The sequence below is a fragment of the Callorhinus ursinus genome, unplaced genomic scaffold, assembly GCF_003265705.2.
Source record: "Callorhinus ursinus isolate GAN/ISIS: 27379988/994484 unplaced genomic scaffold, GSC_fseal_2.0 scaffold17, whole genome shotgun sequence".
NCBI lineage: Eukaryota > Metazoa > Chordata > Mammalia > Carnivora > Otariidae > Callorhinus > Callorhinus ursinus.
Window position 1 is genome coordinate 35,959,583 of NW_027397079.1, and position 19,633 is coordinate 35,979,215.

The 19,633-nt window shown below is 37.0% G+C and overlaps 1 protein-coding gene across 21 annotated transcripts in view; it reads left to right on the forward strand.

The window, feature by feature from the left end:
* Positions 1-19,633, forward strand: part of LOC112834663 (disintegrin and metalloproteinase domain-containing protein 32-like) — a 194,361-nt gene that overhangs the window by 22,917 nt on the left and 151,811 nt on the right. For all 21 annotated transcript variants that reach the window (XR_012381174.1, XR_012381175.1, XR_012381173.1 and 18 more), the window contains 6 exons: positions 1,352-1,427; positions 4,810-4,886; positions 6,171-6,348; positions 11,511-11,579; positions 15,091-15,162; positions 15,368-15,534. Coding sequence is in view for 16 of the 21 variants with exons in the window: in XM_073902495.1 (XP_073758596.1) it covers positions 1,352-1,427; positions 4,810-4,886; positions 6,171-6,348; positions 11,511-11,579; positions 15,091-15,162; positions 15,368-15,534 (639 nt within the window). In the remaining 5 variants the exon portion in view is untranslated. The remainder of the gene's footprint in view (positions 1-1,351; positions 1,428-4,809; positions 4,887-6,170; positions 6,349-11,510; positions 11,580-15,090; positions 15,163-15,367; positions 15,535-19,633) is intronic.

Genomic DNA, 19,633 nt, shown 5'->3' on the forward strand with positions numbered 1-19,633 from the left:
ATTGCAAATAACATATGAGAAATAATGAAAAACAGAACTGTGACTAAGGAGGTAGGAATTTTTTTTTTTTTTTGAGATACATACTGAGGTGGCAGGAAAAAGATTAGCTAACATTGGTTATAGTGGTAGCAGAGATTTGGTGTGGCAGTGAAGGAGAAGGGGAACAGATCTGAGTCAGGGGAATTATGGGCTCAGTTTTGAAAAAGTTAGATATGAAATGCTTGTAGGATATCCCAAGAGAAATGTCCAGTTGGCTTAGAATGTGAGTGTGGATTTCAAAGCCATCTATTTTTGTAGGTATAAATGAAGCACCAGAAATGAACAAGATAAATCTGTAGAGGTAGGAGTGAATATCAAAGGTGAGAAGGAAAAACAACCCAGAATTGATTGCCATGGAAACACTTAAGGGAAGAAGCAAGGACCCAGACGAAGGGACTCTTAAAGTATGCAGAAAGATATTAGGGAAGCCAGGTGGAAATGGTATGATTGAAGTTGAAGAGTAGATGGCTTAAAAAAGGGAAGTGTGGTCAACAGTACATGTGGGTCAGAGTAGTCTTACTTGACTTCAAACTGCGTTTTGGATTTGACAACGAGGGGGTCATTAGTTACCCATATGAGATCACTTTTAGTGGAGGATTCCTAACTAGCTAGTCTGGGTGATCTAGTTATGTTACATTGGATTGAGGAGTGACCATGAGGTGAGGAAATAAGATAATAAGTACAGTCAGTGATACCAGAGAAGGTTGAACTTAGATTTGTAGTTTCAGTATCTACATTCAGATTAATATGACTTTTACACAGTACTCTTCTACTTCATTATAAAGGTGATATATATGCATGGTAGTGAAATTTAGAAAGAATGAAAGAATGGAAAACTCTCATAATCCTACATCTAGTTCATATATTTGTAAATTTTAAAATGTCTTTTTTTCTCATCTTGTCGTCCCATCCCTTCTTATTTCGAAGGAGTTCACGAAAAAAATAAAGGAGTTCATTAAAATAGGAAAATTATTTTGCGTGTGTATTTCTTTGAATATAAATTATATATATGTCAAAAGAAAATACTACCTTTTTGGGTTTGCAGACTTACTATAAAGGTCCAGGGCCAGAGTGTAAATATTTCAGGCTTTGAGGGCCATAATATCTTTGGTAAAATGACTCAACTCTGCTGTTGTAGCTTGAAAACAGCCATGGACCATACATAAATTAATGGGTGTGGCTCTGTTCCAATAAAGCTTTATTTACAAACACAGAGTAGGTCAGATTTGGCCTGAGGGTGTAGTTTGCTGAGCAGTGCTTTATATATTTCAAAAAGAATAACTTTTAATATTCTCTCATTTTCTATATTCAGTTTTTTTTTAGGACATAATTTTATGGTTTATTTGTATAATCAAGGATCTGTGAATTCTCATCCTTCAGATATTGAGGTGAGATTTAAGTTCTATATTTTATAAAAGTAATTGAGAAGATGAGAAGTTGGTTGAAAAAATAAAGAAGGGGATTAAAAAAAAGGAGTGAATGTGATCAGGCAGGAGATTAGAACAAAGCCATACACTAGAGATTTAGGGTATATTTTGGTCTGTTAGAAGAAACTGTATCCCAGTTTGGTGTATATATATATATACCAAAAATAAGGTTAACTACTATGAAGGGATAGAATATGACTCTAAAAATGAAAAATCAAAAAGATTTTTTAAAAAAGGGATTGAAGAGGTGTTGGTTGAAAAAGGGAAAAAGAAATTAAAAAAAAAAGAAAGAAAAAGGAAGTTAAAAAAATTAACTTTGAAAGACTAAAGAATTGGGAAAAAAGCATGATTTCTATGTGCAGTATTCCCCTAGTGCTGGAGTTCTGCCGTTCTCATTGATGCGTAAACTTGGTCTTGGCTGGCTGTTCGTGCTGATCTTCTGGGGGAGGGGCCTGTTGCCGTGGTTCCCAAATGTCTTTGCCGGAGACGGAATTGCCCCGCCCTTGTCGGTTCAGGCTAAGTAATCTGCTCCGGTTTGCTCTCCGGAGCGTTTGTTACCTGCAAGCTTTCCCTACAGCTTTGGAGGAGGAGAGTGAAATCGCGACCTCCCAATCTCCGCCCTGGAGGAGCCAGAGGAGCCAAGAACTCGGGGCCCCACTCCTCAGTGCTCCCCCAGAGAAAAGCTGTCAATCACTCCCGTCTCCCCAGTCTCTTGCTGCACTCTGTGCTCACCCTGGCTGTGACCAAGCGTTTCTGTCTCTGGCACATGACCCCGTGTGTAGTCTCCAAACCCAGCAGATCCCTGTGGTGCACTCACGCGCCGCTCCTCCTGGGGGAGGAAGGTGAGTTACCCCAGATCTGCCATTTGTTGGGTCCCTGCTGGAGGAGCAGTGGCCCGACTGTGCCCTGGATCACGGGTTATGGCAACCCCGAGCTGAGAGCCCACTCCTCGGCTCTGTCTCTGCAGCCGGCTGCCCCGCTCCGATACCCGGGAGCTCTGCCGCACTCAGGCACCCCCGTCATTCTGTGACCCCGAGGGTCCAGAGACCACACTGTCCCAGCGAGGGTTCCACCCTCCACTTAGCCACTGGAGCAACGCCCTCAGCAGAGCTGACTTCTAAAAGTTCCGATTTTGTGCTCCGCTGCTCTATCACTTGCCAGAAGCGGCTGACGGAGGCCCCCTCCCCCGCCATCTATTTCCCAAATATCGCCTCGGATTCACTTCTCCACACGTCCTACCTTCCCGAAAGTGGTCATTTTTCTGTTCAGAGAGTTGCTGCTATTCTTTTATCTCCTTTTGAGTTTGTAGGCGTTCAGAATGGTTTGATCCCTATCTAGCTGAATTCCTGGGACCAGACGAAATTTAGGTCTCCTACTCCACCATTTTGCTCCTAAACCTTTTCTTTTTTTAACCCCCATCCCATCCATCAATAAATCTTATTGACCCTACCCTTTAAATTAGATAGCCAAATCCACCCTCTTCCTCTGTCTCTATCCTAATAACACTCTTTTCCAGGTAAATGCTTAGATTACTGCTATAACTTCCTGAATAATCTTCTTTGTTCTATACCTTGCCCATCTCTTTAGTCAGTTTACAACATGACCAACCAGATCAATCCTATTAAAGCCTAGACACATTGTGTTGTTTCTGTGCTCAGAACCCTCCATGGTATGACCTCCTGTTGTTCACAAAGTGAAAGCCAAAGTCATTTCAGTATCCTACAGCCTTTATACAATCTGGTCCTCTTTACCTTACTGACCTCATTTCCTGTTACTGTCTACCTTGCTCATTCTGTTCCAGCTATTTTGTTCTTGCTGTTCTTCAACATACCAGATATGTTCTCCTTCCAGGATCTTTGCACTTTCTATTTTCTTTGATCCAGATGCTTGCTCTTTCCCAAGATTCCTTTTCCTTAAGGTCTTTGCTTAAAATTACCCTATTAGTCCCTGACTAACTCCTATTTTAAATTGCTCTCTTACTCTTAATACTCTCTTACTTTATCTGTTTTGTTTTTCTTTATGGTGGTTATCAATATATGATGTGCCATACATTTTATCTATTTATTTTCTGTTTCACCAGTGAAAAATAATCTTCATGAAGGCAGGGATTTTATTTTAAGTCTTTTTTATTCACTGATGTATTCCCAGTGCCTAGAAAAATGCCTGACGTATACTTAGCATAACAAAAATTTTTTGAAAGATGGAATTTGGACACCATGTTGCTTCACTTTTATTGGCTAGGGCTATCAGTTTCCTTTTCTTGCTCCTTCTTCCTCCCCTTAGTTGCAGTGTGTTAATTAGAAATCTTACATTGGTTTCCACCAATTTTTATAGCACTACTGAATCTTGGAAATTACATAATCTTCTCTTAGTTCTATTATAAAGCAGTGTGTTAATTAGAAATCATACATTTGTTTCCACCAATATTTATAGCACTATTGAATCTTGGAAATTACATAATCTTCTCCCTGTGATGATGTCTGCTATATCTCTAGCTACTGTGATTAGAGACCAAACTTTGTATGATTTCAGTTCTTTAAGATTTCTTGTCTTGCTTCATGGCCCAGAATATGGTTTCATTTTTGTAAATATTCCATGTTTTTTAAAAAGAAAGTACATTCTACAGTTTTTATTCTGCCTATATTAGGTTGCTAACATGCTACAGATCTTCTGTAGATTCTGAATGTTTGATTTATCAGAAGTGTATCTTTTACTATGATTATGCATTTCTCTATTTTTATTATTTTTTTAATTTTGAGCTTATATATTTTGAAGCTATCTAGTAGGTGAATACAAATTTGGAATATTTATATCTTCCTGATCAGTTGAAACTCTTTTCATTATGAAATGTCCCTCTTTATTACTTGGTAATGCTTCTTGCCTTAAAGTCTTCATTTCCTGTATTAGTATAGTTTCAGAATCATCCTTTTGGTTTGTGTTGATATGCTGTATTGTTTTCTAGTTCTTTAATCTTCCTGTGTCCTTAAATTTTAGATTTTTTTTAATAGAATATGAGGTTTTCTCAGAAATCCAGATTCATAATCTTTGTCTTTTAATTGATGAACTAAATTTATATATTGGAAAGCAATTTAACCAAAATTATGAGATAACACTTTGGAAGCAGTGTATAAAATAATAATTCCAAATATTAATCAGAAGAGTAGTTAATATAGTAAAAGTGATAAATATAGGGAAACTTTTCCTGAATTTCACTTTATCCATACTGATAAATAAACCATGTAGCCTGTGAAAATATTCAGAAAGTTCTAACAAGTATAAAAATAAGAAATCATTAGAAAGTTTGTCAATCCTAAATAAGTACTTCACTTTTTTTCTTTCCTAGGCTCAGTGCTACTACCAGGGGCATATTGAAGGACATCTGAATTCTGTTGTGACACTCAGCACGTGCTCTGGATTGAGGTTATTTATTTTCTGTCATTGATATGTGAACATTGTAGTTAATATTTGACTGTAGTGAATTTCTTATGTTTACATTAAGTTTGGGGCTGGAAGAGGATTCCCATGTGAGATAATGCAATGATATCCTCCTCTGAACATGTTTCTTCTCTTGTATCTCCTCACTTTCCTTGCTGGCCAGAGACATTTCTAACCTCCTTGAAGTTTTAGATTTCCTTGTCTCCTTGCTCTATATCTTGTTTTTTTTTTTGTTTTTTGTTTTTTTTTTTTTTAGCTACAGAAATGACAACTGAATGTAAATGACTATAGCAAGTTGGAGGAGCTGTTTAGGATAGCTTATTTTTTCAGCAAATGGATATGTTTGGTACCTACCATGTGTCACCTACTGGCCTAGTGTTTGGAGATATAAAGATAAATTAAAATAAACAAGGCATACTTTTTCTCAAGGAAAATCACCTTCAGGGAGAGGAGGCAAATTCTATATAAGCAAATAATTACTAATATAGTACTCATATTTTTCTAATAATATCTATGTCCTAAATGATAACAATTGTAGGGTTTCTTCCTTAGTGCCTACAGTTTTCCATTCTGTCAGGAAATTCTTCATCCTTATTTTTGTAGCATAAGATCCTTATTTTAACAAACAAATAAGTGTTCCTCGGTGCTTGTTACATGGAACCCTATAGTTTGTTATTTGGGAAGTAGCCACTTGAACCAGAGCCAGAGCCAGAGCCAGAGAAAAATAGTTATAAAATTTGTTTAATCTTTAAAATCTTGCTTTTAATTTTTTATTCAGACTGTGTGCATAAAGATTAATAAATGCCTTTTCAAAATTACTGCTAAATTTTATTTTTATAGATAAAATTTTACTTATTACATATACTTTTGTTATATAGGCAATGTGATCATTTTTCAAAAGCAGTGCCAACCAGAGAGAAATTCATTAAGATTTCTATTTACTTTTGCTCTCATTAAGTCACTGACTTGGAGAACAGGGAATTCCTTAATCACTGTAATGCTGTATACTTATACACCTCGCAACTGATTACATGATTTCTGCTGCCTTTATATTGGTAGAGAGAATCAAATTGAAAGCTAATTTTGTGGGGTGCAGGAGATATTTTGTCTCTTCAGAATTATTTCCATAATGTAAAGAGTTTGGGTCAAAATACTGAGCTCAACAATGTTCTTTATCCTCCTCTTTCTCCTTCTTCTTTTGGATTCTGTCAGAGTTTCATAATAGAGAATCTATTAAAAGCACTTACAGTTTTATTCTTAATTTTACAGAGGAATACTGCAATTTGAAAATGTTTCTTATGGAATCGAGCCTCTGGAATCTGCAGTTGAATTTCAACATCTTCTTTATAAATTAAGGAGTGGAAACAGTGAATTTGAAGATCTTACTGAAGATAACCAAGGCATAGGACAAAACCCAGTGGACTATAACATTTTTGTAAGTGAAAAGGTGAGTTTGTGTATGTTTTATTACTATTTTCAGGGCAATTATTGTCCTTACTTAATTTATGTGTAAGAAAATTATATGAACGGGTTGTATAACTAGCAAATATTCTTTCCTTCAGAACATCCTCATCTTTTTCTAATGTTACAATTTCCTTTGAACCATATATGGCCTTCTCCTTGCATCAATTGATCATCTACATTTTTATGATAAATTTTTATTCTAATTCTTATTTTGTTACATACTTACAACTTTCTAAAAACTAACTAGTGTATATCCAATGTAAATTTAAGAAACTAATTTCCTGCTTTTGTGTCTGTATTCCTGGAAATTATTTAAAGGCCAGTATTTTTTTTTTCAGCTGTAGTCAAATTTTATTCTTTCTGTATCTAAAGCTCAGGATAGGGGCACCTGCGTGGCTCAGTTGTTAAGCATCTGCTTTTGGCTCAGGTCATGATCCCGGGGTCCTGGGATTGAGCCCTGCATGGGGCTCCCTGCTCTGTGGGAAGCCTGCTCCTCCCTCTCCCACTCCCCCCTGCTTGTGTTCCTTCTCTGGCTGTCTCTCTCTCTCTGTCAAATAAATAAAAAAATCTTAAAAAAAAAAGCTCAGCATATCTTCTTTTGATTCAGGGGGATTTTTTTTTTTTATTAGTTACTGGGGTAGAATTTAGTGATTCATCAGTTGCATATAACACCCAGTGCTCATTCCATCAAGTGCCCTCCTTAATGCCCATCACCCAATTACCCCTTCCCCCCACGAACCTCCCCTCAGCAACCCTCAGTTTGTTTCCATTTAAGAGTCACTTATGGTTTGCCTCCCTCTCTATTTTCATCTCATTTTGTTTTTCCTTCCTTCCCCTATGTTCATCTGTTTTGTTTCTTAAATTCCACATATGAGTGAAATCAATTTGTCTTTCTCTAACTGACCTATTTCACTTAGCATAAGACCATCTAGTTCCATCCAAGTTATTGCAAATGGCAAGATTTCATTCTTTTTGATGGCTGAGTAGTATTCCATTGTATATATATACCGCATCTTTATCCATTCATCAATCAGTGGACATCTGGACTCTTTTCATAGTTTGGCTATTGTGGACATTGCTGCTTTAAACATTGGGGTGTGTGTGCCCCTTTGAATCAGTATGTTTGTATACTTTGGATGCAATTGCTGGGTCATAGGGTATCTCTATTTTTAACTTTTTGAGGAACCTCTATACTGTTTTCTGGAATGGCTGCACCAGTTTGCATTCCCACCAACAGTGTAAGAGGGTTCCCATTCTCTGCATCCTCGTCAACATCTGTTGTTTCCTGACTTGTTCATTTTAGCTATTCTGACTGGTGTGAGGTGGTATCTTGTAGTTTTGATTTGTATTTCCCTGATGCCAAGTGATGTTGAGCATTGTTTCATATGAGCATTGTTTCATATGTCTGTTGGCCATTTGTATGTCTTCTTTGGAGAAATGTCTGTTCATGTCTTCTGCCCATTTCTTGTTTCTGTCTGTTGAGTTTGATAAGTTCTTTATAGATTTTGGATACTAGCCCTTTATCTGATAAGACATTTGAAAATATCTTCTCCCATTCCATATCATAACATGATACTTTATGTATCAAGGAGAGTTTGACTTCTTCTTTGCCGGTTTGGATGCCTTTGATTCTTTTTGTTGTCTGATTGCTGTGGCTAGGACTTCTAATACTATGTTGAATAGCAGTGGTGATGGTGGACATCCCTGCCATGTTCCTGACCTTAGGGGGAAAGCTCTCAGTTTTTCCCATTGAGAATGATATTCGCTGTGGGTTTTTCATAGATGGCTTTTATGATATTGAGGTATGTACCCTCTACCCCTATACCCTGAAGAGTTTTGATCAAGAAAGGAAGCTGTGCTTTGTCAAATGCTTTTTCTGCATCTATTGAGAGGATCATATGGTTCTTCTTTCTTTTATTGATGTATTGTATCACGTTGATTGATATGCAGATGTTGAACCAACCTTGCAGCCCAGGGATAAATCCCACTTGGTCATGGTGAATAATCCTTTTAATGTACTGTTGGATCCTATTGGCTAGTATTTTGGTGAGAATTTTTGCATCCATATTCATCAAGGATATTAGTCTGTAATTCTCCTTTTTGATGGGTTCTTTGTCTGGTTTTGGGATCAAGGTAATGGCGGCCTCATAAAACGTGTTTGGAAGTTTTCCTTCCATTTCTATTTTTTGGAACAATTTCAGAAGAATAGGTATTAATTCTTCTTAAATGTTTGGTAGAATTCCCCTGGGAAGCCATCTGGCCCTGGGCTTTTGTTTTTTGGGAGATTTTTGATGACTACTTCAATTTCCTTAGTGGTTATAGGTCTGGTCAGGTTTTCTGTTTCTTCCCGTTTACATTTTGGTAGTTGATACATCTCTAGGAATGCATCCATTTCTTCCAGATTATCTAATTTGCTGACATATAGTTGCTCATAATATGTTCTTATAATTGTTTGTGTTTCTTTGGTGTTGGTTGTGATCTCTCCTCTTTCATTCATGATTTTTTGATTTGGGTCATTTCTCTTTTTATTGATTGAGAGGGGTTCTCTGTGCCTCTCCTGGATTTTGATGCCTGTTTCCATCCCCAAATTAGGCAAGTTCTCTGCTATAATTTGCTCCAATATACTTTTTGCCTCGCTCCTTTTTTCTTTTTCTTCTGGGGTCCCAATTATTCTAATGTTGTTTTGTCTTATGGTCTTGCTCATCTCTCGAATTCTTCCCCGTGATCCAGTAGTTGTTTATCTCTGTTATTCTCAGTTTCTTTATTTTCCATCATTTGATCTTCTATATCACTAATTCTCTCTTCTGCCTCATTTATCCTAGCAGTTAGCGCCCCCATTTTTGATTGCACCTTATTAATAGCCTTTTTGATTGTGACTTGTTTAGATTTTAGTTCTTTTATTTCTCCAGAAAGGGTTTCTCTAATAACTTCCATGCTTTTTTCAAACCCAGCTAGTATCTTTAAACTCATGATTCTGAACTGTAGGTCCGACATCGTACTAATGTCTGTATTGAGTAGGTCTCTCGCAGTCGGTACTGCCTCTTGTTCTTTTAGTTGAGGTGATTTTTTTCAGCTTGTCATTTTGTCCAGAGGAGAATAGATGAATGAGAGAACAAAATGCTAACAGGGTAACAACGTCCCCAGAAAGTATGCTGTAAACAAATCGGAAAAGACCTGAAACCAGGGGAAAAGAAAGGGAAAGAAAGAAAAAAGAAAAAGAAAAAGATAAAAACAAACAAAAACAGAACAAAACAAAAAAAACAGAATATGATCAAATATGATCAGGCTGGTGCATAGATCAGTGCCACATATGAGATTTTGGGTGTATTTTGGTCTGTTAGAAGAAGGTGGCTCCCAAAATTTTAAAGAAAGAAGAACTTATATATGTATAAAAATAAGGGTTGATACGATGAAGAGATGGAATATGACTGTAGAGATGAAAATTATAAAAGATTTTATAAAAGGAATTGATAAGAAGTTGTTTGAAAAAAGAGGATTTAAAAAAAAAAAGAAAGAAAAAGGAGAGAATGTGATCAGGCAGGAGACTAGAACAAAGCCATACACTAGAGATTTAGGGTATATTTTGATCTGTTAGAAGAAACTATCTCAAAATTTCAAAGAGAGAACAACTTACATATATATGCCAAAAATAAGGGTAACTACTGTGAAAGGATAGACTCTGACTCTAAAAATGAAAAATAAAAATGTTTTTTAAAAAATGGATTGATAAGATGTGGCTTGAAAAAGGAAAAAAGAAAAAAAAAACAGTAAAAAAAAATTTAACTTTGAAAGACTAAAGAATCAGGGGGAGAAAGCCATGAATTCTATGTGCAGTATTCCCCTAGCATTGGAGTTTTGCCATTCTCATTGATCGGTAAACTTGGTCTTGGCTGGCTGTTCTTGCTGATCTTCTGGGGGAGGGGCCTGTTCCTGTGGTTCCCAAGTATCTTTGCCCTAGAGGGAATTGCTCCACCCTTGCCGGTCCAGGCTAAGTAATCTGCTCGGGTTTGCTCCCGGGAGTTTTTGTTCCTTGCAAGCTTTCCAAACAGCTTTGGAGGACAAGAGTGAAAATGGTGCCTCCCAGTCTCAGCCCCAGAGGAGCTGAGAACTCGGGGCCCTGTTCCTCAGTGAGCCCCCAGAGAAAAGCCGTCAATCACTCCCATCTCCCTGGTCTTCTGCCACACTTTGTGCTCACCTGGCTTGTGACCGAGCGTTTCTATCTCTGGCACATGACCCTGTGTGGAGTCTCCAAACCCAGCAGATCCCTGCGGTGCGCTCCCGCGCCACTCCTCCCGGGGCAGGAAGGGGAGTCTCCCCAGATCTGCTCTTTGTTGGGTCCCTGCTGGAGAAGCAGTGACCTGACTGTGCCGTGGATCATGCATGGTTTATGGCAACCTCGAGCTGAGACCCAGCTCCTCGGCTCCGTCTCTGCAGCCGGCTTCCCCTCTCCAATACCTGGGAGCTCTGCCGCACTCAGGCACCCCTTGTCTTTCTGTGACCCCGAGGGTCCAGAGACCACACTGTCCCAGCGAGGGTTCCACCCCCCCCCCCCCCACTTAGCCAATGGAGTGACGGCCCTCAGTGGAGCTGACCTCTGAAAGTTCCGATTTTGTGCTCTGTTGCTCTATCATTTGCCAGAAGCGGCCAATGGAGGCCCCCTCCCCCGCCATCTATCCTCCCGAATATCGCCTCAGATTCACTTCTCCACACGTCCTACCTTCCAGAAAGTGGTCGCTTTTCTGTTCAGAGAGTTGTTGCTATTCTTTTCTTCCATCTCCTTTTGAGTTTGTAGGAGTTTAGAATGGTTTGATCCCTATCCAGCTGAATTCCTGAGACCAGATGAAATCCAGGTCTCCTACTCCTCCGCCGTCTTGCTCCTCACCTATCTTATGCATTCTTATCATGCACACAAAAAAAGAAAATGGTCACTATGATGTTAACTGGCCTGATTATGTCAATTATTTTACTATATATATGTATATATATGTATATATATATATATCAAAACATCAAGTCTTTAACTTTAAATATATATAATTTTCATCAGTTACACCTCAGTAAAGTGGAAAAATGATTTTAAAAGTTCAGAATAAACAATTTATGTAAGTTTTTTGTGCTTTTAAGTGCTCTTTTTCTTTTTTCTAGTCAGAATCAGCTGTTCCAGATTTAATTCCTCTTTATCTAGAAATGTGTATTGTGGTGGATAAAGCTTTGGTATGTATTTTTCTTTTTCTTTGCTTTTAAATATTTGGTGTAAATGTATAATTATCCCTAGCTAGAAAGGAACTTAAAAATTCCAATTTTTTTACTACATGTCGTAGAGAGAACAGTGGAAAAATTTGCAAAAATGAAAAACCAAATACTCAAAATTACATATTTTTATTAGAAATGTTTAATTTGAAATCTTTACATAAAAATCCTGAATAACAAAATGATTTTTAGGCTGGTGTTTCACATCTTTAGGAACTCTTTCCATCTACAATATTTTTTTAATGGTCATATTTTAAGTGAAAATCTTTAAGCTTTTAGTTTTTGTTTTTAGGGCTTTTGAAGAGCAATATGTAGCCTAGGGAGTGTTTTGTCCTATAAACTTTTTATTGGCACAAAAATGATGACAGTATAACTATGAGAACTGCTTACATTAATGTATCAAGATTTTTTTTTTGAGCAGTTTGTAAAGGTTCACCTGTTCTAGTGTGTTGTTTACCTGGTATAAACATATTTCTAAATCCCTGATTTAGAAATTTAAAGGTCCTATTTGAGGACATTTAAACTTCAGGATCTTGGGATGAGAACTTAGTTTGCACCCAATCAGGTGCGGCTTTATTTCCTCCATATTTCAGAAATTTCAGAAAACGGATAAAAATATACTTTCCAGGTTTTGTTTTGATGATGAGCATTTGATTGTCACACCTCTGGAATACTACAGAGAATATGAATCAAACACATTATCTATTCTATTTGTAGAATTGTAGAGCTTGTCAGGAAGCCAGAGTTGAGATTCAGAGACAGATAGGATTTAGAGAAGAGTAAGAAAATACTCGATTTATTAGAATATAGGGGAAAAGGACAAAGGGAACATATAAGAGAAAATTAAGATATTTGTGATAATGATGACTAAATTTCCAGGGAATATTCTGGATTATAAAAATCATTTTTTTTCAGAATTGTGTTACAAACTTTGAGAGTTGTTTTAAAGCTTCTTGTCCAAATTGTCAGGTTTGCCAGGCATATGATACTGATTAAACTTCCCTTTTCTATGTTTTTATACATATTTACATATTCTTTAATAAAACAAACATTGAGCCTGCTGTGGCATCTGTGTTACTAGATGCTGGGCATATAAAGAAGAACAATAGTGATACTGTCTTCAGTGACTTCCCAAATTTTAAATCCACAATTGCAGTCTAGTGAATTCAGTGCTATGCTTGAAGGAAGCATGTGGGAGTATAAAAACATGGTCCAGTGATGGAGAAAGACATGGAAACACAGCTATAACTGGGGGTAATATAAAAGCATGCAAGTAGGTATTTTAAAATGTGTTTTATTATTATTCATTTATGATGGGGCCAACAGATCAGGAGATGAAATTGCTATTGGAGAGATAGTTTGTTATTCACAGTTCCCAAAAGGAGAGAGTATGCCATATCCTGCAGAAGCCACGTGGGGAAGTAACAAAATAGGTAAGGAGACAGGGGGAGCAAGGGGAAAACATGGGCAGGAGACCTGATTATGATTTCTGTGGGAAAGAACACTTGAGGCAAAGCAAACAGGGTTACGGTTGTCTAGCTTGAATAATTTCAGTGGGTTCTGGGATGTGAGGGTTGTCTCCATTTGGCTCTTTGGGTGATTAGGGCAGGGGAATAATGGCACGGCATGGCATGGAGTGTGAGATTCTGATAAAGGGGATTGTTGGGGGATGGTTTGTGGATTAGCTAGTTTGGATAATGAGGTGAGGGTGGGGCCAAGGAAGACTTAGTGCAAAACTTTTCCTTGCAAAGGCATATAAATATGAGAGAAGGTTCTTTAAAAAAAACATAACTGCAAGTTTAGTATGATTAATACACAGGGTTGAAGAAGGAAAATAGAGGTAATTGAAGAACTGATGCAATATTTGGATTTTATCCTATTTATTCTATTTTATCCTGTATCCATTAAAAAGATTTTAAACAGGGGAGTGACGGGTTCATATTTTCAGTTTAGAATCATCATTTTTGTAATAGTATAGGGACTGGATTGCTGATGGGATAGTTGTAGACATTTAAGAGACCATCCCCGTAATCAAGTCAAACGTTTACTAGTTAGTAGTATTAGTAATAGAAAAAAAATTTTAAGTTACTGCTGAGGTTGAATTAGAAGGACTTAAATTGATTTGATTTATCCATTCACTTAATAAATTTATTGAGCATCCTGTAGATGCCAATTACTATTCTGCTTTTGAGGATACTGCTGTGAACACAACAGAAAAAGTTCTGCTCTTATGGAACACGCAGTATCATAAATGTGGGAGGTCATAGATGATTATACCTTTAATTAAAGTAGTGGAAAGGTAGATAGGACCAGATTTTTGAGGGAGAATGATGAGCTTCATTTTACATATGTTTAATTTGAGGGTCCTGTGGAACATGCAAGTGGTGCTATACTTAAGAGATTTGATTTATAGATATGGAATTTGACATTGGCACATTCCACAAAGCTTATTTAGATTTCAGCAGTTGTATATACACTAATTTGTGTGTGTGTAGGTTTATGCACTAGGATCACATATGTAGCCTTGTGTAATCATTGTCACAATTAAGACACTCAAAAGCACCTTCACTACAAGACTCTCTTACATTATTTCTTCATAGTCACATCCATTTCTCCCTACTTCCCAGGCTTCTTAACCTCTGGCAGTCACTAATCTGTTCTCCATTCCTTGGTTTCAGGAATATTGCATAAATGTTATCTTGCAGTATATATCCTTTGGAGATTTTTTTAACACAGCATAATTTTCTTAAGGTTTATCCAAACTGTTTCATATATCAACAGTTTAGTCAGTTCCTTTTTACTAATGATCAGTATTCCATGATATGGAATGGTTATGGTATCCATGGTAACCATGGTACCATCATGGTAACCATGATATGGTTAAACAAATACAGTTTGTTTAACCAGTTAACCCTGAAGGACATGTGAATTGTTTCCAGCTTTGGGCTAATAGGAATAAAATTGTTATGAACATTTATGAACATGTTTTTTGTGAGCATCAGTTTTTATTTCTTTGGGATAAATGCCCAGGAGTGTGGGGCGCCTGGGTGGCTCAGTTGGTTAGGCATCTGACTTGTGATTTTGGCTCAGGTCACCATCTCATGGGTTGTGGGATTGAGCCCCATGTTGAAGATTCTCCCTCTGCCCCTCCCCCCATTTGTTCTCATTCTCTCTCTCTTGAATAAATCTTAAAAAATACAAATAAATGCCCAGGAGTGCAATTGCTGGGTCATATGGTAAGTATATTATTTGTTTTGAAAAAGGCTGCTAAACTTTCCAGAGTGGCTGTATGATTTTACATTCCCACCAGCGTATATGAGTGATCCAGTTTATATTCATTTTTTTAATTTGTTACTATCTTATTTTGAACTGTTCTAACCCCAAAGCAGCATCAAATTTCTGAGAGTAGATGGAGAGTATATTTCAAACATATTACATAACAGATTGTATTTAAATTTGAAATTTTGTTTTTCAGTATGATTACTTGGGCTCTGATAGCATGGTAGTAACAAATAAAGTCATCGAAACTATTGGCCTCGTAAATTTGGTAAGTATTTTTCTTTTCATACTAGTTAGAAAAATTTATACTAGTTTTGAAATTATAATTTCCATTAACTTCACTTGGCATTTCTGAATAATTAAGCTATCTATACAAAACTGAGTATGGATTTGTCAAAGCATTGAATTAATTTCATGGTTATTATAAAATAATATAAACATTAATTTTTCCTGTATTTATCTCTTGTTTTTAGATGTTTGCCCAATTTAAAGTTACTGTTGTGCTGTCATCGTTGGAGATGTGGTCAGACAAAAATAAGATTTCCACAGTTGGTGAGGCAGATGAAGTATTGCGTAGATTTTTAGAATGGAAAAAGTTCTATCTTACTCTGAGGCCTCATGATGTTGCATATTTATTCATGTAAGAATAATGTTTCAATATTCTTAGAAAGAAAACAAAGATCTGTGATAACGATGTAGCTTAATTTAGGGAACTTTTATTCATTGGTGACTATTAATACATTATTATGTGCTTCATTCAGGCCTCATATTCTCTTTCTGTTTGTCACTAAAACTTGCTAAAATTTATTTCTGTGCTTGTTAGCTTTTTACTAATGAGGAGACTGAGGTTTCTAGAGGTTAAACAATTTCAGGATTCTTGGATCTAGTGGTGTCCTTCCTGTTTCAACCCACAGGTTTTAACCCCAGAGCCCATAATCTTAACCACTACCTAAAAAAATGGGATTTATTTTATGAAGTTTATATTTTTGTTACGGAGTTGGATCAAAGGCTTGGGAAAGTAGGTTAAGAACAGTTTACCCTAATGAATTTTCTGCATTATTTTTAAATATTAGTTTTCTTTTTTGTTTTGTTCTAGGTTTTTTTTTTTTAAGATTTTATTTATTTATTCATGAGAGACAGAGAGAGAGAGAGGCAGAGGGAGAAGCAGGCTCCCAAGGAGCAGGGAGCCCGATGCGGGACTCGATCCCAGGACTCTGGGATCATGACCTGAGCCGAAGGCAGACACTTAACCATCTGAGCCACCCAGGCACCCTGTTCTAGTTTTTATTATGGAAAATTTCAAGCATAATAGCAATTGAGAAAGTAAAATAATGAATCATCATGTACCTTACATATCCATAAAACAATTACCAGCTTATGGCTAATTTTTTTCTTTTTCTCACCCCCTCAAACTCAGTTATTTTGAAGAAAATCCTATGTGTCATATTATTTACCTATCTCTGAAAGATAAGGATTCTTTAAAAAGTATTCACAATACCATTATCACACCAAAAAATGGCAATTCCTTAAAGTCATCATTGTTTAGTCAGGGTTCAAATTTTGCATATTGCCTAAAATATTTTATTTTATATTTTACAGTTGGTTGGTTCAAATCTGTATCCATGCAAGGTCCACACATTGCATTCATTTGATATGTCTCTTAGTCTCTTTAAATCTGTGAATCTCATCTCTGTCATATTTTCTTTCCAGTTTATTTGTTGAAGAAATCAATATAAGTTTTCTAATAATCAATTATAACTATATATTTTTAATTGAACTCATATAAAATTTAGTAGCAATTATAATCAGCAATATCTTTCAGCAAATCTGTATATACATATTTTCAAGTTGGCGTGTCAATATTTCCTTTGCAAATGTGGGATTAAAATTTTTCCCACATCTCTGCCAACAATAAGTGTTTATTGCTCTTTTCATTTTTTTGTCAGCCTGACTAATTAATGTTAGTGCTATTTATTTATTCTTAAGTTTTAATTTTAATTTCAGTTAACATACAGTGTTATATTAATTTCAGGTGTGCCATATAGTGATTCAACACTTCCATACAACACCAGGTGCTCATCACAAGTGCATTCCTCAGTCCTCATCATTTGTTTAACCCATCCCCTTACCCACCTCCCCTCTGATAACCATCAGTTTGTTCTCTATAGTTAAGAGTCTGTTTCTTAGTTTGCCTCTCCCTCTTTTCTTTCCTATGCTCATTAGTTTTGTTTTCTAAATTCCACATATGAGTGAAATCATACGGTATTTGTCTTTCTCTGACTTATTTCCCTTAGCATAATATTCTCGAGCTCCATCCATGTCATTGCAAATGGCAAGATTTCATTCTTTTTTATGGCTGAGTATATATATGTACTCATATACCACTTCCTCTTTATCTGTTCATCAGTTGATGGGCAATTGGGCTTTTTCCATAATTTGGCTATTGTACATAATGTTGCTGTAAATATTGGGGTGTATGTATCCCTTTGAATTAGTATTTTTGTATTCCTTGGGTAAATATCTAGTGCAATTGCTGGATCATAGGGTAGTCCTATTTTTACCTTTTTTGAGGAAACTCCATACTGTTTTCCAGAGTGGCTGCACCACTTTGCATTCCCATCAACCGTGCAAAAGAGTTCCCCTTTCTCCACATCCTCGCAAACACCTGTTGTTTCTTGTGTTGTTGATATTAGTCATTCTGACAGGTGTGAGGTGATATCTTATTGTAGTTTTGATCCTACTTCCCTGATGATGAGCAATGTTGAGTACATTTTCTTTCTTTCTTTCTTTTTTTAAAGTTTGAGTAACTTTTCATGTGTCTGTGGCCCTCTGTATATATTGTTTGGAAAAATGTCTATTCATGTCTTGAGCTTATTTTTTTTCTCTTTTTTATTTTAATTTTGATATTATTTTATTATCTTATGTTAATCACCATACATTACATCATTAGTTTTTGATGTAGTGTTCCATGATTCATTGTTTGCGTATAACATCCAGTGCTCCTTTCAGTTCATGCCCTCTTTAATACCCATCACCAGGCTAACCCATCCCCCCACACCCCTCCCCTCTAGAACCCTCAGTTTGTTTCTCAGAGTCCATAATCTCTCATGGTTCATCTCCCCCTCTGATTCCCCTCCCTTCATTTTTCCTTTCCTACTATCTTCTTCCTTTTTTCATTTTAATATATAATGTATTATTTGTTTCAGAGGTACATGCCTGTGATTCAACAGTCTTACACAATCCATAGCGCTCACCATAGCACATACCCTCCCCACTGTCTATCACCCAGCCACCCCATCCCGCTCACCCCCCACCATTCCAGCAACTCTCAGTTTGGTTCCTGAGATTAAGAATTCCCCATATCAGTGAGATCATATGATACATGTCTTTCTCTGATTGACTTATTTCACTCAGCATAATACCCTCCAGTTCCATCCACATCTTTGCAAATGGCAAGATTTCATTCTTTTGATGGCTGTATAATATTCCATTGTATGTATATGCCACATCTTCTTTATCCATTCATCTGTCGATGGACATCTTGGCTATTTCCACGTTGTGGCTATTGTGGACATTGCTGCTATAAACATCAGACTACACGAACCCCTTTGGATCCCTACATTTGTATCTTTTGGGAAAATACCCAGTAGTACAATTGCTGGGTCATATGGTAGCTCTATTTTCAACTTTTTGAGGAACCTCCATACTGTTTTCCAGAGTGGATGCACCAGCTTGCATTCCCACCAAATGTGTGGGAGGGTTCCCCTTTTTCCACATCCCCGCCAACATCTGTTGATTCCTGACTTGTTAATTTTAGCCATTCTGACTGGTGTGAGGTGGTATGTCACTGAGGTTTTGATTTGGGTTTCCCTGATGCCGAGCGAGGTTGAGCACTTTTTCATGTGTCTGTTGGCCATTTGGATGTCTTCTTTGGAAAAATGTCTGTTCATGTCTTCTGCCCATTTCTTGATTGGATCATTTGTTCTTTGGGTGTTGAGTTTAAGAAGTTCTTTATAGACATTGGATACTAGCCCTTTATCCGATATGTCATTTGGAAATATCTTTTCCCATTCTGTCGGTTGTCTTTTGGTTTTGTGGACTATTTCCTTTGCTATGCAAAAGCTTTTTATCTTGAAGTCCCAATAGTTCATTTTTGCCCTTGCTTCCCTTGCCTTTGGCAATGTTTCCAGGAAGAAGTTGCTGTGGCTGAGGTTGAAGAGGTTGCTGCCTGTGTTCTCCTTTAGGATTCTGATGGACTCCTGTCTCACACTGAGGTGTTTCAACCATCGATTTTGAGTATATTTTTGTGTGTGGTGTAAGGAAATGGTCCAGTTTCATTCTTCTGCATGTGGCTGTCCAATTTTCCCAACACCATTTGTTGAAGAGACTGTCTTTTCTCCACTGGACATTCTTTCCTGCTTTGTCAAAGATTAGTTGACCATCGAGTTGAGGGTCCATTTCTGGGCTCTCTCTTCTGTTCCGTTGATCTATGTGTCTGTTTTTGTGCCAGTACCATACTGTCTTGATGATGACAGCTTTGTAATACAGCTGGAAGTCCGGAATTGTGATGCCGCCAGCTTTGCTTCTCTTTTTCAACATTCCTCTGGCTATTCGGGGTCTCTTCTGGTTCCATACAAATTTTAGGATTATTTATTCCATTTCTTTGAAAAAAGTGGGTGGTATTTTGATGGGGATATTGCGTTGAATGTGTAGATTGCTCTAGGTAGCATTGACATCTT